The sequence below is a fragment of the Oncorhynchus mykiss genome, chromosome 8, assembly GCF_013265735.2.
Source record: "Oncorhynchus mykiss isolate Arlee chromosome 8, USDA_OmykA_1.1, whole genome shotgun sequence".
Classification (NCBI taxonomy): domain Eukaryota; kingdom Metazoa; phylum Chordata; class Actinopteri; order Salmoniformes; family Salmonidae; genus Oncorhynchus; species Oncorhynchus mykiss.
Genome location: NC_048572.1, coordinates 53,458,056 through 53,480,174, shown reverse-complemented (window position 1 = coordinate 53,480,174; position 22,119 = coordinate 53,458,056). Strand labels below are relative to the sequence as shown.

At 43.0% G+C, this 22,119-nt stretch overlaps 1 protein-coding gene across 2 annotated transcripts; it reads left to right on the top strand.

Annotated features, from left to right (window-relative positions):
• Nucleotides 1–1,261: 1,261 nt before the first annotated feature.
• LOC110529122 (artemin-like) lies at nt 1,262–18,141 on the top strand. 2 transcript variants are annotated; one of them, XM_036985658.1, is made up of 5 exons: nt 1,262–2,036; nt 2,576–2,753; nt 15,987–16,078; nt 16,294–16,492; nt 16,686–18,141. In XM_036985658.1, exons 2-5 carry the CDS (start codon nt 2,663–2,665, stop codon nt 17,168–17,170), a joined length of 867 nt encoding a protein of 288 aa, XP_036841553.1. In that variant the 5' UTR covers nt 1,262–2,036; nt 2,576–2,662; the 3' UTR covers nt 17,171–18,141. The 2 variants fall into 2 exon arrangements, with proteins under 2 accessions (XP_036841553.1, XP_021466938.2); XM_021611263.2 differs by having other exon boundaries at nt 2,455–2,753.
• The last annotated feature ends 3,978 nt before the right edge of the window (nt 18,142–22,119 follow it).

The window sequence follows — 22,119 nt, the reverse complement described above, 5'->3', positions numbered from 1 at the left end:
GACCAATTAGAAAGAGAGTTCCAAACCTCTCTGCTTATCACAGCTAGTTTTTCGTTTTCCCCTCCCCAATCAGACCACTCCCAGACAGTCCTAGCAAAATTCTTGCTTGAGAAATTGCTCTTCGCAAAGAAGCTATTTTGTTTCCTTTTGACCATTTTAATTTAAAACAATCCCAGTAAGGTACTTAATTGTTGCTCAGATATAATTTGAGATAAAATTGTTGCATTGGACCTTTAAGTAGCAATGCCGATGGAACTGATGTCATGGCTGTAAAATAAAGTTGCCAGTGAGAAAACATATATGTAGGCAGCACTTATTGCTAAAGGCATGTTCAAAGAAAACATTGTCAAGCTCCTCTTCAAAAAGCATTGAAACTGTCATCCATTAGTTTCTGTGTTCTTGTGGTTCATTTTCACTCTTCAGCATTGATGCGGTTTTATGCCTATGGTTTCACATTTCCGTCTCTAACTGTGTGAGGGTCATCCAAAGAAATGTAGTAACCATGTATTGCTTAATCCTCCCCCATCTCCCCTTACCCAGGTTTTCCCTTACTTGACGGTCCCTCTCTGGCATAGGCACAGAACAGCCCACTTGTTGTTGAACCTGCCGTGAGGTGCTGTACACATTCCTGCCTGCCACAGTCAGCTGTGTGTTTTGTTACCCAGGTTCTATTTATAGGGGGGCGCGGATCCTCCCCTGCGTTTGTCTCTGTCTTGTGTGTGGGGGAGCGGGGCGCTGTTTGCCCAGGATTTGTGCTCTGCAGGCCCCACTGTTTGCCCAGGAGGGAGTTCCCCCATTGTGCAGGTGCTGGAGGGCTGGCCTGGTAAGGGGGTGGAAGGTGTGGTGGGTTGGGTTGGGGTGCGAGGCCCTGGAGTTGAGGTGCGTGCTGTACGGTGCAACCATAAACCTGGCCTGAAGTGTGTCAGGCAGGCCCTTTCTGAAGGAATCCCCCTCACTGCCTCTGCCCTCGATCCATCCCTCTCGCCATGGGTGACAGTAGCCTTGGTGACACAGTCTGTAAGGGAGGCCCTGTGTGACTATATAAACATGGAGTGGAGGTTGGCAAACATAAACGAGTGTGTGTGTGTGTGTGTCTTGTTGGTTGATGAAGAATGTAAGAAATGCAGTAAAAATTCTCAAGTTTATGGGACTCGGAGCATAAACAACTTGGGAGTCAGTCCGTGGGCGATGTGGCAATTCTTAGAAGAACATGCATCTCCTCGAAATATATGTAGGACTCCTGTTCTTATTTTTTCTCAGAACCTTGTTGTCAATACTGACACCGACAGGTCTCCAGATCCAAACACAAAAGCAATTAAAATATGACAATTCCAGTGCGCCCTCTCTCCATGAACACAACTATGTTTTAGCTATGTTGAGGGGCAGGAGAAATCACTGCACTCTCACAGCGTCCGTTCTCTCTGGTTTCACAAGACTTTTGACAGGCAGAGCAGCGTGGTGAATATTTAGCCTCCAGTGCTTGTGTATTGTATGGTGTTTCTGTAGTGTGCGGCAGAATAGACACAAGAGCGGCAAAGGCTGAACATTGGATTTTAAAAAATTGTCCTAGGTGTGTCTGATATTTCCTCAACAAAGATCGATGGGATAGCGTACAATATTTGGAGCTTCTGTAATAGTTGCAAAGTCACCACGTAATGACATGGAGCATGGAGTTGAAATGTTGCAAATGCGTTTATCCTCAGTTGCTGAGAAGTAGATTTTGACGCGCGCAGGGTCTCATCAATAGTCTTTGAACCTGAGGTATACGTGTGAAAAATAACAGGTACCAAAGACAAGAACGGCATCGAGTTCCAAGGTCTGAATGAGAGACACTATAGACAACGTTTCTGTAACAAGGACATAGCCGGAATGCAGTTATATCCCAAAAAATCGAACGTGTATCTTGGAAATGTTATGTTTTTAAATTTTATTGTGGAATAACCCAGGAATAGCCTAAAGGTTATGAGCGTTCTTGGCGCGTTGTTTACTAATTTCTCAACTCAATGTTTGGAGGCAAGACTGAGCAAGTCCTAAAGGTAAGGGTGAACTTAATATACACGTTATATTGCTTTGTATGTTTAAAAATGGTTTATAATTGTCAATAACAATGCCTGATACATAAGACGATGAGTCTGTAATTTATCATACATGAACCCTCTCTCTCTCACACACACACTCACAAACAGCAAAGAAAGTGTGTTCATTTAATAACGTTTCTTTGAAATGATAAAGCCTTTGACATTTCTACAGATGTGCCCAACATTAAATAATTAACGGAATGTTCCCACGAGATTTAAGTTAGCCAAAAATGTACTTGCAGTGCCTTTAATTTCAAATGGCCCCTTGCAGGGACAGCGTGCAGCATACATATTTTGGTAATGTGCGTATTTATCTGTACTATTCAACTTTTTACGAAATTAAAACTATATTTATACACATTGTGTTCCTATGCAGGGTGAAACTGAAAGGATTTGGTGGAGAGGAGAAGAGAAAGGCTTGGCCGCATAGAGGGAGGCGCCTTTCGCGCTCTCCTGAAACCAAAGCCTTTGAATTGTTGTTTTTTTGTTCACTTCAGGCAAAGAGGAGATAACCTGAAAAGTTGGACGCTTGAAAATGATGTGCATTTAAAGGACATCATTGTGTGGATTTTCACCGCCAAGACATGCTCCACAGCCGACCAGGAGCACGCTGGGGGAAAGGGTCTGACCTCTCCGGCGTGCGCTCAGACTGGACTTATACGCAAGGGATAATCGGTAACGCACAATTTTCCTTTGAATTCTACAAAAAATATATATATTTGTTTGAGTAGGAAATAATGAATTTAGACTACATGAGGTATTTAATTCATTTAAAACTGATTTTTGATAAATTGATTAAATTCCTATTCCTTTACTTGCGTGTTATGGTACATTGCTGCTATGAAAGCCACATTCCTTACCTGTCATTAGTCATTACCCTTCTCTTAGTGTTTGCTATGCCAACAATTAAATGGCTGGTTTGATGTCAAAGGCTTTCTTTTCACAGCAGCTGCTTTTGTCATGTAAAACTCTTTTTGATCACACCTGCCACCTGTTCTGGCCTGACTTGTTGAGTCACCAGATTTTTTTTTATTACATACCCATTGGGAGTATTTTTGTCATAAATGTTTATCTGTAATGCCACAAACTGATTCTGCCTCTGTAAACTGATTGAACACTATCGTCATATTAATAATACAGCCTTTCTAACCTTTCTGATTCAAATCAGTCCTAAAAAGCTTATTCTGTGTGTAAATTGAACCTGCCCAATGTAGATTGGCTACAGTATAGGTTATCCTTGACCTGTTCTTGTGCCAATTCCCTGGTAATCTCTTACTCTGAGGAAACAGTGGCAGCTAGGAAGTCTTAGTGTGTGACCCTCTCCAAGGGTGGGCTGCAATCTGAATATCAAAGCATTGTTCACACACGTGCTAATGTTCAGCGTGTACCCCCCCTCAAAGCATGCATACAACCTCACACATACAGACGTATCCATTTCCCCTGATTTCCATTGCCTCCCAGGTGCTAGAGACATTTTTGGTCATTTAGCAGACACTCTTATCCAGAGCAACTTACAGAAGCAATTAGGATTAAGTGCCTTCCTCACAGCCACACCGCCAGATTTTTCACATTGTCAGCTCAGGGATTTGATCCAGTGACCTTTCAGTTACTGGCCCAACGCTCTAACAGCTAGGCTACCTACAGTATTAGTCTGCTTTCTTAGTTGACTTTATACTCACCTCTAATGGGAAGGCTGATGCAGTGGCGGCTTTAAGTCTCAGTGTTTCGTCGGGCACTTACTGGACCTCTAGCATCCCAGTAGCACAGTGTAGATTGGGGAGGTCAGGGAACTGGGTCAAATTGTATACGTTTGAAGATGAATTCCAAACTCAAGGTGGCTCATACTGTTAGCTACTCTGCAGTCTGTAGGGAAATCAAGTTCCCACAGAATGAAACACGGGCGATGTCAATCCACCAGCATTGATACGAGTTGCAGAAATTAAACTCGGAATCAGCAAAAGAGTAGAAAGATGATATTGTCCAACCTTCGATAAAAAGGGCTCTGCTTTTATACGCAAACAATGTTTGTGCGTGCATGTGTGAAGTGAGGCTATTTCACTTCCAGGTAGTATTGTGTGTGTGTGTGTGTGTGTGTGTGTGTGTGTGTCTGTGTGTGTCTGTGTGTGTGTGTGAGCATGAGATCTGTGGTACCTGAGGTATCTCACATTCTCCTGTGATCCTTCCACTGGTTCCACTTTCCCGGGTCAAAGGTCATGGAGGTCTGCAGCCCGGTTAGGGATCAGATCAACTGGACACTCTTTTTTTCCCTTTTCCTACAACCTCCCTCTGTGTGGCCTGCATGGTCTGTTTAAACAAGCTTGTACTTTATGGGAATGAGAGGGTGTTTTTGGGGTCTGGAGGTGTATTTCACTACATGCTCTCATTTCTACTTCACTTCTCTTTCATTGTTGCATCTTAACATCCGTCTGTATCGCCTCTGGGAGGCGGATGGTTCCATATCAACGTTAAATGCATCAACGTGTTGTATATTTCTTATTACCTGCAAGTAGCTAAACTCAAGTGTTATCAAAGTTCTACTAACCTCCCCCTAGTGGTAAAGCAAATATTAGATCACTTGAAAATGTACAGGGCCTTCAGAAAGTATTCACACCCATTGACTTTTCCCACATTTTCTTGTGTTACAGCCTGTATTTAAAATGTATTACATTTATATATATATTTTTTTTGGGGGGGGGGGGGGGGGGGGGGTCACTGGCCTACACACAATATCCCATAATGTCAAAGTGGAATTATGTTTTTCATTTTTTTTAACAAATTAATTAACAATTAAAAGCTGAAATATCTTGGGTATTTGACCCTTTTGTTATGGCAAGCCTAAATAAGTTCAGTAGTAAAAATGTCCTTATCAAGTCCCATAATAAGTAGCATGGACTCATCTCTGTACTCCACTCTCTGTACTCCACTCACTGTACTCCACTCACACTATTATCTGTAAGGTCCCACAGTCAAGCAGGGAATATCAAACACAGATTCAACCACAAAGAAGGGTTGGTAGATGGGTATAAAGAAAACTGGCATTGAATATCCATTTGAGCATGGTGAAGTTATTAATTACACCCAGTCACTACAAAGATACAGGCGTCCTTCCTCAATTGCCGGATAGGAAGGAAACTGCTCAGGGGTTTCACCATGAGGCCAATTACAGAGTTTAATGGCTGTGATTGGAGAAAACTGAGGATGGATCAACAACATTGTAGTTACTCCACAATACTAATCCAATACAACACATTACTGAGTACCACTCTCCATATTTTCAAGCATAGTGGTGGCTGTGTCATATTATGGGTATGCTTGTAATCGTTAAGGACTGGGGAGTTTTTCAGGATAAAAAAGAAACTGAACGGAGCTAAGCACAGGCAAAATCCTTGAGGAAAACCTGGTTCAGTGTACTTTCCACCAGACACTGGGAGATAAATTCATATTTCAGCAGGACAATAACCTAAAACACATGGCCAGATCTATACTGCAGTTGCATACCAAGAAGACTTCCATTCAGCCACAAGAGCATTAGTGAGGTTGGGAAATGACATTGAGCGATTAGGCCCGGCGTTCCAATTCATCCCAAAGGTGATCGACGGGATTGAGGTCAGGGCTCTGTGCAAGCCAGTCAAGTTCTTCCACACCAATCTCGACCAAACCATTTCTGTATGGACCTCGCTTTGTGTACGGGGGCATTGTCATGCTGAAACAGAACAAGGCCTTCCCCAAACTGTTGCCACTAAGTTGGAAACACAGAATCGTGTAGAATGTCATTGTATGCTGTAGCATTGAGATTTCTCTTCACTGGAACAAGAGGCATAGACTGAACCATGAAAAACAGCCCCAGACCATTATTCCTCCTCCACCAAATGTTACAGTTGGCACTATGCATTGGGGCAGATAGCGTTCTCCTGGCATCCACCAAACCCAGATTACTCCGTCAGCCTGCCAGATGGTGAAGCATGATTCATCTCTCCAGGGAATGCGTTCCCACTGCTCCAGAGTCCAACGGCGTCAAGCTTTACATCACTCCAGCTGACGCTTGGTGCACAAAGCGAGGTCCATACAGAAATGGTTTGGTCAAGTTAGGTGTGGAAGAACTTGCCTGGCTTGCACAGAGCCCTGACCTCAACCCCATCGATCACCTTTGGGATGAATTGGAAACACTTCAGCCGATGCTTGGTATTGTGCATGGTGATCTGAAACTTGTGTGTGGCTGCTTGGCCATGGAAACCCATTTCATGAAGCTCACGATGAACAGTTATTGTGCTAACATTGTTTCCAGAGGCTGTTTGGATCTCGGTAGTGAGTGTTGCAACTGAAGACAGATGATTTTAACCCGCTACAGCACTCAGCGGACCTGTTTTGTGAGCTTACGTGGCCTACCACTTTGCGGCTGAGCCGTTGTTGCGCCTAGACGTCTTCACTTCACAATAACAGCACTTACAGTTGACCAGGGCAGCTCTAGCAGGCCAGAAATTTGACAAACTGACTTGTTGGAAAGGTGGCATCCTATGACGGTGCCATGTTGAAAGTCACTGAGCTCTTCGGTAAGGCCATTCTACTGTCAATCTTTGGTCTATGGAGATTGCAAGGCTGTGTGCGCGATTGTTTTGGACCTGTCAGCAACGGGTGTGGCTGATTTGAAGGGGTGTCCACATACTTTTGCATATATAGTGTATATAGTTCATTTTCAAAACATTTGCAAACATTTCTAAAAACATGTTTTCACGTCGTCATTATGCAGTATCATGTGTAATTCTGTGAGAAAAATAATCCATTTTGAATTCAGAAATTCTGTAAGGTCTATACTAAATCCACTGTAATAGAGTTCTATTTAGAAGTCTACACAGGGAAGGTTTGTCTGGCTTGCCTTGTCTGTGAGTGTGTAAGTAATGAGAGAGATTGGTTATGCAACCTGGAGTGCCACAGGGCAACCTACCTCAATCTGGAATTGTTTAACTAACTCACTGAGCTACAATACATCTTCTGGGGTAAAGTGAAGGGGGCATGATCTGACCAAAAGGAATTTCGTTTTTTTTTTGTCCACATTCGCCATTTCTGTCTTACTTTCTTGCAGTTGGGACATACTGCTAAGTATACCAGTATTATACCTGTGTTATTGTACTTAATGTCTATTGCTGATTTGTCGTCGAGCACTTTGGCTCTTCAAGCAGACTTAAATTTAGAACAAAGCGATAGTTACCACAGTTCAAAACACTGATGAAACACGTAGCAAAACTCCTGTTTTTATCGCAAGATCTCACTCTTATAAATTTGCTCTTGAATTCGGGAAGAATGTTAACTAGCGGTGTTTGCACTGCCGTGTTTGTGGCTGCGAGCACTTTTTTTTTTGATACAATAAGCTGTATTCTTCCGAAATTGCCGGGTCAGCTTCATTCATCATGGTGTCAAGGGCTCCTTTGAACTACCGGGCCAGCAGGTCATTACCAGAGCCCGTCTGGGGTTCAAGACAAGCGGGCGACACGGAAAAAACGCTCTGCAGGGCGTTTGTTCATCCAGATGCAGTGACGCATTAATGGCCAGCTTTCCCTGGGTCTGGACCACACTCAACTTAATTAGACGAAATGAGACATGGGATGTTGAGGGAAAGGGGAGAGGAGGTTTGGTGGGGTAGGGTTGGGTTGGGGGGGGGGGGGGGGGGGGTCCTCACAAGGATAGTAAAACAAGGACAATTCTGATAATTAGGGACATTTCGCAGGTTCCTAAGTTTAGGGTTGGGGTTACAATAAGGGTTTGGGTTTTGAGGTGAAGGGTTAGGTTTTGGGTTAGGGTTAAGGTTAAGGTCAGGGTTAGGTTAAGGGTTAGGGTTAGGGAAAATATGATTTTGAATGAGAATCAATTTCATTGGTCCCCACAAGGATAGTAAAACAAACGTGTTTGTGTGTTTTAAAAAGAGAGGACGACATATTGAGGACAGTTATGTTTTTGCTTTTCATTTTTTGTTGTTGTAGATATCTCTCCATATATTGTCTCCAACATTTTCCTCCTTTCTCACTCTCCCACTCTTTCCTGCTGATGTGACTCCAGCAGATTGTAGCGCTCACAAAACCTGTCATCTGAAATCCTATCCTCTATCGCTGCCATAACACAACTTAATGTGTTCCCATTTAAGGTGAGGTTCACCCAAGTGTTCTTTTTCTGTGACTCCCTCTTAAACGGCATTAATCAGCTTGGAATTTGGGATCTTATAGGGACTAGGGAGTGTGCTAGCAAGAAACAAAGGCAGAACCGTTACATGCAGTGTCTTGGTCATATGAAGTTGTCGTCCATTATTGGTTGCGATGAGGTATCTCCAGAAAAACTGTCTGGGAAGGCAGTTGTTTCCATTCACGCAAAGCACAAAGTTCAAATCAATCGAACATTCCAATGACCCAGTGGCCGACTTAGTAGAAAAAAAGGCAGACATTGCTTTTCACATGGAAAACCCCACAGTAGTACATTTCTTTCAGTTAGAATAGAGCCCCACAGTGGAGGTGTTATAATACCCAACAAGGAAATGGTTCCAATCGTTTTTTCACCATTCATTTTTCCCAAAGGGGATTTTAGAAACACTTAAAATAAGGTCTGTGTTTTGTGTAGGCTTACCCTGTCGTGACGTTTTGATAACCATTTAAATCTCTCTCGGACCACATGACTTTTATCAATATAGTCGGCTCTATTTAATTAGCATCAAAGTAGACATCATATAAGACTACAAATCCCTACAAGCTCCTTCCTGCTTGTCATCTTTCGCTGACACCTTTGCTAACAGGTATAGTGTAAATAAAACATTTGCCCTAGAGAGTTCACAGAATTGTAAATTAAAGTAAGTTTAGCCAATTTATTCATCAGTAAATGTAGTTAACAGATTGTTAATCCAGAGATTCTTACCTTTGCCTCGATTCGGCAGTCTCATCCAGAGCATCACTGAATTTGTAGTTCTGTGTGATAGCCACATTAGCAGCTAAATAGCATTTCATTTTTGGGGGGTAAATACAGGCAAATATATTGATAAAAGTCACCTTGTCAGAGAGAGATTTACACGGTTATCGACAGGGTCAGGGTTGGCCTAAACAAAACACAGCCCTTATTTTAAGTGTCTAAAATCCCCTATGAGAAAAATTAGTGGTGGAAAAAACTATTGGGACAATTTCCCGGTTTGACCACTAGGTTTATGGGTTTTAAGACTTATACTATGATACTCTAAAGAGCCAAGCAAACTGACCAAAGAACCAATCAGAGCACTGGGAGTGGCTTAGTGCCATTGAGGTTAAGGTTAGGGGTGATATGTCTAATGTCCTTCTGGAGGATACATTTTAACGCCCACCCCTGGACCCTGTTCCTTATAATAAGAGGCTGGAGAGTATGATTTCCCACTCCACAGCATCTCTGAGAGGGACAGGGGTTTAGGCATGAGGGTGAGAGGGTACTAATCCGACAATGCTACTTCAAACACTTGGTTCCCCAGTAAAAACACCATTACCTGTATTTCTCTGAACCTTTCTAGAGCTCTCCTCCACTGTGAGAGGATGCTAACCTTGGGGCCATGGCGGTAAATCACTGCTCACTTAGACCTGAATTCTATCTTGAGATCTGTGAGCGGAACCCAAGCTTTCGCACAGATCTTCCATTGACATCAAGGGTGGCCTAGTGGTTAGAGCGTTGGGCCAGTAACCAAAAGGTTGCTAGATTGAATCCCTGAGCTGATAAGGTAGAAATCTGTTGCTCTGCTCTTGAACAAGGCAGTTAACCCACTGTTCCTAGGCTGTCATTGTAAGTAAGAATTTGTTCTTAACTGACTTGCCTAGTTAAATAAAGGTTAAATAAATGATTTATGAGAAAGTCCAAGTTAAGTGCACACATCTCAAGTTAGGATTCTGCCCTTAGGTTATAGTTTTATCACCAGGCAACCACTTTGTTTGCTTCTAACCAGCACCACTGATTGCAACCAGCTTACTCTGTCTACCCTTAAGGACTAATTGAGGTTCAGTTGTACCGCTTCCTCTTTCCTATCCAGAGCCACTATGAGCAAAACACTGATATTGGCCCTTGTTCTCTCATCTTAACAATGACCCTGCACTGGCATATCCTAATCCCGTATCTGCTTGTGCTGTCTTGTTAATGCCTAGCATGACAGTGAATGTGACATGACACTGACCATAGGAGTTGGCAAGACAGCACAAACATATCTTGGACCAGGCTGAGCCTATTCAGCTTGACTAGGCACTTTTGTATGATCTCTTATTATGATCGGAAGCACAGATCAGTACTCTCTTATTAGCCTGTCTTTGATCCGTAACGGCTATTCTGTTGTGTATCAGTATCTTTGTGTGGCACACCTGAGAAACACAACCCCCATGTATGTATGAATCTGTCAAGACTGCCCCTGTCTTCAGTAGAAGACTCTCAAGCAACTCTTCAGTGCAAGAAACGCACTGACTTCTAGCTAGCATCTCCTTCAGGGATAGCCTGCCCAGGGAAGTGTTGTCCACACCTTCTGATTGCCACCTCTGAATGGGTTTCTCCGAGCCGCAAACATCCCCAGCTCTCTGTTTCTCATTTTGGCAGCGTTCTGTGGATTTTCCACCGGTGACAGCTCGGCTAAAGAGTGGAAACTGGCACTAACGAGTAATCACCTCTTCTCCTCTCCAGCCTGGAAGGGATTAGGGGATTATGCGGCGTATTCAGACCCTCTGGTTCTGTCGCTGCTGACTGCAGTCTAAGTCTAGCAGCAGTTAGAAGGGCACATCTGGTGCAGCGGTGCAATCAGTGTGGCGAGAGTAGTAGGGGGGGTTGAACCCAAACCCGACACTTTAACACCGTAAGGACATACAAGTACAAGACTGGGTGGGGTTTGTGGGTTTGCTACCAGCACAGTCTAAAAACTGAAAAGCAAACAAGCATAGTAGTAAACTGCCAGACTTACAAATTGTCTGTTCTGATTTGGACGTGAACTGTACATATCAGAACAGGTTTGCACAGGAACCAGAAGGAATAGGGAACACGTATGCCGTGTACAGTATATCATCATAGGTGATATGGGAGTTTGTGTACCCCCCCAGATAAAATTGTGTCTGGTAATGATTAGGCAAGGACCTGGCGGCTGTGGCTAGTACTCTGCATCTCCTCTTCTCCTCTTTCTCCCCAGGTGTCTTTTATTGCGGTGGTGATTTAGTGAGGTCCCTTCCATACCCCCATGCCGGCAGGGCTCTGTCTATGACAGGTAGAGCTGGCGGATAGAACACCTCTAATGGGGCATCATTATAGGAGAGGGTTCTGTTCTGGAGAGATGGGATTTGGGCTGTTAAAGGAGAAGTTCAAGATATTACAACTTGATGTTAGATGGTTCCTCACCTCGTAAGTACGTGTTTTGGCCAGGAGAAACTGTAATCCATGGTTCGGTTTTCTAGCAGCCGCGACAAACTTAAACTTTAGCCACCTCTAGCTAAAATCAATGGAAGTGATGATTTATAGTTTCTCCTGGCCCACAGACTACTTTCAGGGTAAGGAACCATCTAACATTAAAGACGCACTCCAGCTATTTAAAAAAAAACTTTTCCTGATGAAAAACAATATCCCACATAAAGATACAGTAATGTACACACAAATAACAGTTGTCACCGGCCTCCCCCCTTGCTTGTGTGAACAATAGAGCAGCAATAGAGAACAAAATCCTGAACTTCCCCTTTAAAGTGAGACAGAACACAGAAGGGAATCCCAGCCTAGCTTGCTCTACGCTTCTATGAGAGCTTTCACACATGTAGAATACAGAATGATGTACAGTGCCTTCAGAAAGTATTCAAACCTCTTGACCTATTCCACATTTTGTTGTGTTACAGCCTGAATTGAAAATGGATTAAATAGTTTTTCCCCTCACCCATCTTCACAAAATACCCCATATTGACAAAGTGAAAACATGTGTTTAGATTTTTTTTTACAATTGTATTGAAAATGAAATACAGAAATATCTCATTTATATAGCATTCAGAGTGAATACTTTGTAGAATCACCTTTGGCAGCAATTACAGCTGCAAATCTTTCTGGGTAAGTCTCAATGAGCTCTCCACACCTGGATTGTGCAACATTTGACAGCTATTCTTTTCAGCACTGTCAAATTGGTTGTTGATCGTTGCTAGACACCATTTTCAGGTCTTGCCATAGATGTTCAAGTAGATTTAAGTCAAAACTGTAACTACGCCAGGCAGGAACATTCAATGTCATCTTGGTAAGCAATTCCAGTGCATATTTTGCCTGGTGTTTTAGGTTATTGTCATGCTGAAAGGTGGATTTGTCTCCCAGTGTCTGTTGGAAAGCAGGCTGAACAAAGTTTTCCTCTAGGATTTTGCCTACGCTGAGCTCCATTCAGTTTATTGTTTGTCCTGAAAAACGCCCCAGTCTTAATGATTACAAGCATGACTGTAACATGATGCAGCCACCACTATGCTTGAAAATATGGAGAGTGGTACTCAGTAATGTGTTGTATTGGATTTGCCCCAAACATAACACTTTGTGTTCAGGACACAAAGTGAATTACTTTGACACATTATTTGCTGTATTACTTTAATGTCTTGTTACAAACAGGATGCATATTTCAGAATATTTCTTATAGTGTACAAGCGTTCTTATTTTCTCTCTGTCAATTAGGTTAGTATTGTGGATTAACTATAGTGCTGTTGATCCATCCTCAGTTTTCTCCTATCACAGCCATTAAACTCTGTAACTGTTTTAAAGTTTCCATTTACCTCATGATGAAATCCCTGAGCGGTTTCCTTCCTCTCCGGCAACTGAGTTAGGAAGGACACCTGTATCTTTGTAGTGACTGGGTGTATTGATACACCATCCAAAGTGTAATTAATAACATCACCATGCTCAAAGGGATATTCAATTTCAGCTTCCTTTTTTCTACCCATCTACCAATAGGTGCCCTTTGTGAGGCGTTGGAAAACCTCCCTGGTCTTTATGGTTGAATCTTTGTTTAAAATTCACGTTAAACACTATTATTTCACACACAGTGAGTCCATACAACTTATTATGTGATTTGTTAAGCACATTTTTACTCCTGAACTTATTTTGGCTTGCCATGAGAAAGGGGTTGAATACCTATTGACTCAAGACATTCCAGCTACTAATTTTAAATTCAGGCTGTAACACAACAAAGAAGCTACTTTAAACGTATAGCTAGCTACCCAACTCAGAGATGATAATGTGAAACACGTTTATGTTCAACCAATGTCATTCGTCCATATATTAGTTTTGGGCGCAAGCCCTGAGCAAATATCAATTAACATGTCATTATTGATTGTTTAATAAAACTGTTTTAAGAAGGAGAGCTTACATGATTCCCTCTATATCAGGGCAAATGTATCCTTACTCAGAACAAATGTACAATTCAATGACCTGTATAAGTAATAGGTGGGCACTGTACCAACAACACAAATATAAGGTGACAACCAATCGACTCTCCTATTGCACATTTGCAGATGAACAGGCTGCTGACCATACCAAATCCCTTGAGGCACATCAAACACACACACACACACACACACACACACACACACACACACACACACACACACACATGCACACACACACAGGCTCTGGAGGTCTTCAGGACTCAGCAGCCCACCACCTTCTACCCTGAGGGGCTGGAGGTATTGGACTGTAAACAGCTCCAGAGTGGTGGGGTGAAGTGAGCCGGCCAGACAGGCCCACATAGACACCCAGCGTACAGGGCTAAAGGAGGCTAAACGCTCCCAGCTGTGGAATTAAGGACTCAGTACAAGGCCTCTCAAGGGACCGAGAGGGGATCTGTTGAAAAATCCCCTTTAACCTCTCTCTCTTAATGGCCAGTTTTTAAATCAGGTTAGGGGAGAGGGAGTTGACGAGTTTGCTGCCTGGTTTTGGATTGCAGTCTCTTTCGGTCTCTCTCCTCCGACACACACATGCGGGTGCGCACGCACACATACACACACACACACACACACACACACACACACACACACACACACACACACACACACAAACACACACATTTATCTCTGCTTTTCAGGTTCCATTGTGTAAGAGATTAATGTCTGCTTTCTCCCTGGGCCTGATTTGACCTATTATTTCTCAGTAACTGTATTGATATAGTCAAGCTTCTGTAATCTTCGGCAGCATAGCCGGTGATGCAAGCACAGATCCTATCGTAACCTTTGCACTGTAATCTCCCCAGTCCTCCATCATCCTGAGTAAAGATAGCATCACGATGATTGTCCTCCATGTAGCGCACTTCTTTTGACCAGAGTCCCATGGGCCCCGGCCTAAAGGAGTGCACTATAAAGGGAATAGGGTGCCATTTGGGACGCAGCCCGAGGGCTGTATTTAGAAACATTGAAGAGCAGCAGAGTTTACATACCTTACCGTGGAGATTCACGTCCCGCTCTGGTTCAGCTACCAGGCTATCGCGCCTCTCTGGTGGATGATAGATGACTGTTGATGTATCTTATATAGGCCTATGCTCGTTTTTACAGAATCTGCTGTGCCATCCCCGTGTGTTGTGTACATTTTTTTGGTGAGCTGAATTTCATTTCGCCATAACATCGGTTGATGTCGAAACCAACCAAGTTTGACTGAGTTCATCGTATGGGCTTTAACATTTCCAGAAGACATCTCTTGAGAACCGGTGTTGTTTCTAGTCAATCCCTCCACGTATGCACGTATCCTAAGGTTTTACTTACATGGCACGTCAGCTGGGATACGTATGGAGAGCTGAGAGACAGGACCAGTAGCAGGATGTGGACAGCTAAGCCCCCAGCTGCCCAATGAGAGTAGTGCAGGGTGCTGAATCCATGCCTAATCTCTGGTGCAATTCCGTGTGCTTTTAGTTCTTGTATTCCTAGATGAGTCGACAACGAATAAATGGCAAATCATCTCTTTGGAGAGAGATAGAATCACTTGTTTCTGTTGCGTTTCTGAGCCCAATTGATTAAATTAACGCTCCACTGTTCTAGCAGCAGGTGCTTCACTGTGTTAACAAATGAAGTGGAGCAAACACCCATTGGTTTTCAATATTATAGTCATTTAGCAGACGCTTATCCAGGGCGACTTACAGGAGATATTAGGGTTAAATGCCTTGCTCAAGGGCACATTAACCAATTGTATACCTAGTCGGCTCAGGGACTTGAACCAGCAACCTTTCAGTAACTGGTCCAATGCTCATGAACCGCTACGCTATCTGTGAATCTGATCTGCTCTGTTAGCTCTATTTACTTGTTTGTTTACCTTTACCATTAACCTCAAATTTGTTGCCGAAACTGGTGATCGAACCAGGAACCTTTTAGCGAATGTTCTAAACCCCAGTCAAATGTTGTGTTTGAGCCTTTTTAGGGTTCTTTACAGGAAGAACCCTTGAGTGGGGCATGTGGTGCTGCCATTGACATACAGCTAACCCGGTCACACTGTACACCTCGTATGTAAACATCTGCGATGCTCGCACCCCTTATCGCCACCTCCTCATCTCTGTGGTTTCCCCCGGTGCCCCTTCTACAGAACCAGCCCTACCTCCTCCTAAATAAAGAATGTCTTTGACAGGTATCTGACTGAAGGTAGCCTTTGTCGCTGGACAGGAGCTGTTGTGTGGCTGTATGTACAGACAAGCCGACACTAGCCGCACTCCCCGGCAGCAAACACTAGCCTTTTTACCTCCGTAACAATAAACATATCCTTCGCATTGAGGACATGATTGATGTGACACGTCGGGTTGTTTAAGGGTTGAAAGGGTGTTTTTGTACAGTATTGGTTAATATGGATACGTTATCGCAGGCCACATCATGTTGTGCAGTTAGTTTATGTTATTCTTTTCAGAGTGCGTTCTTGAGATTGGGACAATTGACAGAGCGAGGCCTTGTTCTGCTTTCCCTCCAGGTGGACCAAGATGGAGGACGAGGAGGAGAGACAGACCGGGGGTTACCGCAATGCCGTCAGCAGGCGTCCCTTACCACCTGAGTAACTGGAAGGTGAGTGACTCGTTCTGCTTATTGGTGACTTATTATCTTTACTATCATTATCATCATCTTCGTAATCACCACTATTATCATCACCTATCAAAAACATCTCATCCTCTCCAACATCATCTCATCATCATCCTCCTTATTATAGTTGTCATACTGTTGGCTGTGTTGTTTCTCTGAACTGTGGACCATCTCCCATGAACTACTGTCCGCTTTTGTAGGTGGTGCTGTGGGTGGTGGTCTCTTTGCTGCCCCTGGTGGAGGGGGCCCGTATGGGCACTGGTTTGGGGGCAGACTCTGTCCAGGCTTTGGGACGGGTGGGAGGGATGTGGGAGAGGCAGCTCCCAGACACTCTACCTGAGGTGGATGAGCAACAAGAGGAGGAGAGTGACCCGTACTCCCCCTGGCATGGCCTCTCCGGTAAGAGTGGAACCAGGAAGTGCTTTTTAGATCTCTGTTTTCTACATCACTTGTTAATCCAGCATGATGTTCTCCATGAATAGGGAATAGTAAAAGAAGGGTGTGCAATACGATTACAGAGTACAGGCCACTGATCTTCTCTCTCTCTCTCTCTCTCTCTCTCTCTCTCTCTCTCTGGCTCACTCTCTTTCAGACCCCTCTGTGATGGACGAAGCGGACGACCACCCCAGTGGCCGGTGGGTGGGCCGTTCCCCCCGCAACTCTGACCCCTCAGACGCCGAACCAACAGGCTTGGCCAAGAAAAAGAAGAAGAGGAGGAAGAAAGAGAGGGACAGAAAGGGCAAAGGAAAGGGCAGGCAGCCCCAGCAGAGCAGCCCAGACTGCAGGGTGGAGAAACGAGAGATGCGGGTGCGGGACTTGGGCCTTGGCTTCGACTCGGACGAGATCATCCTCTTCAAGTTTTGCGTGGGCTCCTGCCAGTCGTCCAGGACCAACTACGACCTGGCTCTATGGTCCCTGATGGAGAACGGGTCCCTGCCGCGGAGGACCTCCCGGCGGGTCAGTGCCCACCCCTGCTGCCGGCCTGACCGCTACGAGCCAGTGTCCTTCATGGACGCCCACACCACATGGCAGACCATCCAGTCACTGTCGGCGGCCAGCTGCATGTGTATGGGCTGAGGGAGCCAGCCAAGAGGAGGATGAATAGGGCAGGGTGGCAACTCAAGCCTGCCTGATTATATACAGATGGTGGCTCGCCGTTGAGTTTGGGTCTAGGGAGAGCCTCTGGGTTCTGGGAGGGCCGAAGTAGTCGCTCCGAAACATATGCAACAGGGCTGGTCCCCAGTACAAAGCAGGATGGAGATTCTGTAGAGTGTCTATGATCATGGAGTGAGGCCACGCGTCTTCCTGTTGTACATTTTCTGTTGAGGATAAAGTGGATTCGGTTGTAATGAGAGACTGTCATGACCGAATGGCAAGACAGTCTCTGGGAACAGTTTTTAACAAGATGGTGACCAGACAATGGTAGGATCTTAATATTCACAGCAGTTGGGATATGTATAAGACTGACCTGGAGTACTGATTAAAATATTGACTCAAAGGTCAAAAAGAGGACCATATCTCATTGCATTTGACCACAAGTAGACAGGCTCAAAACAGGGATTTTCCGTAACTTCATTTTTTCAATGTTCTCTTGAATTGTACGAAACGGATGCCATGCATCTCTTTGCATTACTGCATTATAGTCAACATATTTATTACAGATAAGTTATTTATTTATTGTCATTTCGTATGAGGTCAGTTTTATGGACTGTAGATTTATATTTATTGTCATGATCACATATCCCGGGGGGTTTGTGTTGCTGGATCCTTAGACTTTGAAATGTGTTTGATTTTTTGGGGGGGTTTTGAAACATCAAAAAGATCAGAACAAGTGGGCAAGGAACTCAACATGCAGTACGTCCTTTCACGCAAAGGAAGGAAGTAGTCTTGTGGCTGAAAACCTAACCAGGTTACAAGCTTAGTTTCGTTTTTTCATTGTTGTTTCAGTATTTCAGAGCAATTACAGTCAACATTACTATTGAAATGGTTTCCTTTATTTTTGTACAACAATGACATTATTCTGCGTAGGAATAAAGTATTTCTAGATATACTGTGGATTTGCTTGTTATTTCTAAGATTCACCCCTTACCCTCACTTCACCTCTGCTTGGTTGCAAGTATGGAGTCCTGGAGTATATATGACCTCATATGACCTTTCAGATCAATGCTGAAATAGAGGCGATGGTTGCAAGTGTGGAGTCCTGGAGTATATATGACCTCATATGACCTTTCAGATCAATGCTGAAATAGAGGCGATGGTTGCAAATTAAGAGCTGGATTCAATCTGTATCGCGAATGAACCGACATATGTAGTGTTTAAAATGAATGCAGTCTTTGCCAACACGGGTGCATTGTCTTTACATTTCAAGAGCTACAATCTTCCGCTAAACCTCTGCAATACGGATTGAATCCATCCCTAACACTATTGTAAATGTACCCATGGTAGTAGACCAGCCAAACTGTAAAAAGTACTTGAAAAATAATTGGCTTGTTAAAGGCTGTCACACATGCTAGATTTTTAAATAGTGATACATTTCGGAAAATTAGTTTGAAAAATTGACGGGATTATCAAACATATACACTTAGACTATGGAATTGATGCCTTAATAGTTACTTTTCATACAATTATTATGCTTTACACCATGCAAATATACATAAAATATTACCATTCAGATGTGTTCCGCTACAGTTGTGGTCTGTAGCGCCACTAAGGACCATCCTCAGATGATGTAGACCCTCTCAGAGGTCTACAACTGCGGGAGACCCCACTGGACCAGGAAAACTTTGCGGAAGACCCCACTGGACCAGCGAGCTTTAAGCCAGGCATGTACAAAAGAAAAGCCTACTTTGCATCATTTTGGTCAAACTTCGGTTTTAGCAAACAAAAATATTTTTCTCAGACAGTGTAGATCACCTCTAACTAAGAAAGAAACGTCTGAATAATAAGCACCTTACCTTGTGAGGATCGGGCATTCTGAGGCAGAGATATTGGAACTAAGTGTAAATGCAGTCAAAGTTTACCTTTTTGAGGTACTGATAGATTTTGCCCATTTTCACTGAATATAAAGACAAAATAAATGTACAGTACCAGTTAAAAGTTTGGACAAACCTACTCATTCAATGGTTTTTCTTTATTTTTACTATTTTCTACATGGTAGAATAATAGTGAAGACATCAAAACTATGAAATAACACATATGGAATTATGTAGTAACCAAAAAAGTGTTCAACAAATTAAGATAGATTTTATATTTCAGATTCTTCAAAGTAGTCACCCTTGTCTTGATGAAAGCTTTGCACACTCTTGGCATTCTCATAAATGGGTCTTCCAAATGGACAATGACCCCAAGCATACTTACAAAGTTGTGGCAAAATGGCTTAAGGACAACAAAGTCAAGGTATTGGAGTGGCCATCACATTTGTGGTCAGAACTGAAAAAGCGTGTGCGAGCAAGGAGGCCTACAAACCTGACTCAGTTACACCAGCTCTGTCAGGAGGTATGGGCCAAAATGCACCTAACTTATTGTGAGAAGCTTGTGGAAGGATACCCAAAAAGTTTGACCCAAGTTAAACAATTTAAAGGCACTGCTACCAAATACTAATTGAGTGTATGTAGACTTCTGACCCACTGGGAATGTGATGAAAGAATTATAAACTGAAATAAATCAATCTCTCTACTATTATTCTGACATTTCACATTCTTAAAATAGAGTGGTGATCCTAACTGACCAAAAATAGGGAGTTTGTACGAGGATTAAATGGCAGGAATTGTGAAAAACTGAGTTTAAATGTATTTGGCTAAGGTGTATGTAAACTTCCGACTTCAACTGTACACACTCAGAATCCATGATGACAGGTGATTACTGTAATTTATGACACACAAATTAATCCACATAATTTCTAAAGCATTTGATGCTCTCTGTGGTATCATTCTATGGGAATTTAGCCACCCCCTTGTTAGGATGAAAACACTTAATCTAAGACTAAGGGCCAACCATTAGTGTATTTTTTAATCATATGTAACGAATTGCGTTTAGATGTAGTAAATATAAACATTTGGACATGGTGATCAATTTGTATAATTTTCACTTAATATCTTCAGTGTTTTTTTTCTCTCACAATTATATTTGATTGTGTGCCTAGTAGTAATGCTACCAAGTTAACAATAATAATGAGAAAGGTATTGAGTTAGCTAACGTTTCCAAAATCTAACCAAACAAATAAAGTACAACTTTTTTGAGATGCGTTTGTACCGTCATGTGCATTAATGGCACAATTTAGGAAGGTGTGCTCATCGTTTTGTACACTCAGTGTGTATTTACACACTATGAGGTTGGAATTACACTGTGAAATTGTGAAATTGAGCATAATGTCCTTTAAGTGTAGGAGCTGTTTGAAAATACTGCCTGAAATATACAGGGCCTTCGGAAAGTATTCAGACCCATGACTTTTTCCACATTTTGTTAGGTTACAGCCTTATTCTAAAATGTATTATACATTTTTCCCCCCTCATCAATCTACACACAGTACCCCATAATGACAAAGCAAAAAACAGTTTTTTAGAAATTCCTTGCCGCTGAAAAACATCCCCACAGCACGATGGTGTCAGGTTTCCTCCAGACGAGACGCTTGCCATTCAAGCCAAAGAGTTCAATCTTGGTTTCATCAGACCAGATAATCTTGTTTCTCATGGTCTGAGAGTCTAGATGCCTCTTGGCAAACTCCAAGCGGGCTGTCATGTGCCTTTTACTGAGGAGTAGGTTCCGTCTAGTCACTCTACCATGAAGGCCTGATTGGTGGAGTGCTGCAGAGATGGATGTGCTTCTGGAAGGTTCTCCCATCTCCACAGAGGAAGTCTAGAGCTCTGTCAGAGTGAGCAAGGAGGCCTACAAACCTGACTCAGTTACACCAGCTCTGTCAGGAGGAATGGGTCAAAATTCACCTAACTTATTGTGGGAAGCTTGTGGAAGGCTACCCGAAACGTTTGACCCAAGTTAAACAATTTAAAGGCAATGCTACCAAAGACCATTGGTTTCTTGGTCATCTTCCCTGACCAAGGCCCTTCTCCCCCGATTGCTCAGTTTGGCTGGGCGACCAGCTCTAGAAAGAGTCTTGGTGGTTCCAAACGTCTTCCAATTAAGAATGATGGAGCCATTGTGTTCTTGGGCACTTTCAATGCTGCAGAAATGTTTTGGTACCCTTCCCCAGATCTGTGCCTCGACACAATCCTGTCTCGGAGCTCTACAGACAATACCTTCGACCTCAAGGCTTGGTTTTTGCTCTGACATGCACTGTCAACTGTGGGACCTTATATAGACAGGTGTGTGCCTTTCCAAATCATGTCCAATCAATTGACTTTACCACAGATGGACTCCCATCAAGTTGTAGAAACATCTCAAGGATGATCAATAGAAACAGGAGGCACCTGAGCTCAATTTTGAATCTCATAGCAAAGGGTCTAAATACTGATGGTATTTCAGATTTTTATTCTTAACACATTTTGAAAAAAAATCTAAAACCCTGTTTCCTTTAGCTTTGTCGTTATTGGGTATTTTGTGTAGATTGCTGAGGAATTATTTTTATTTAATTCATTTTAGAATAAGACTGTAACGTAACAAAATGCGGGAAAAAATCAGGGGGTCGGAATACTTTGCAAAGGCACTGTAAGGCTTTTTTTGGTGGGATGAAGTTCTGGCCTGCCTGGTGAAAAGACACTCAGAAAGACACTTCTGAACAGTAGGGGAGAGTGGGGTAAGTTGAGCAAAAGGGGGAAGTTGAGCCATATTTGTTTCTAGGAAACCGTACACAAAATGAATCATTTTAACTAAACATGTTTTCTTCCTAGGCGTAATACAAGGCATTGTCGCTGGGATATGAGTTAACAACAGGGCCTGGCCTATGTTGAAAGTGTTTTTTTTTTAATGTATTTACCCTGACAGACTTTAGAGGGCGACTAAATTCCCATAGAATGGTGGCACAGAGCAGATGTCATCAAATGCTTTAGAAATTATGTGTATTTATTTTATTT

Excerpts from the sequence above, each read along its gene's own strand:
- LOC110529122 (XM_036985658.1), top strand. The coding sequence starts at position 2,663 with ATGCTCCACAGCCGACCAGGAGCACGCTGGGGGAAAGGGTCTGACCTC. Across the intron at positions 16,079-16,293 it reads ACCACCTGAGTAACTGGAAG|GTGGTGCTGTGGGTGGTGGT; the intron begins GTGAGTGACTCG and ends CCGCTTTTGTAG. Across the intron at positions 16,493-16,685 it reads CCCCTGGCATGGCCTCTCCG|ACCCCTCTGTGATGGACGAA; the intron begins GTAAGAGTGGAA and ends ACTCTCTTTCAG.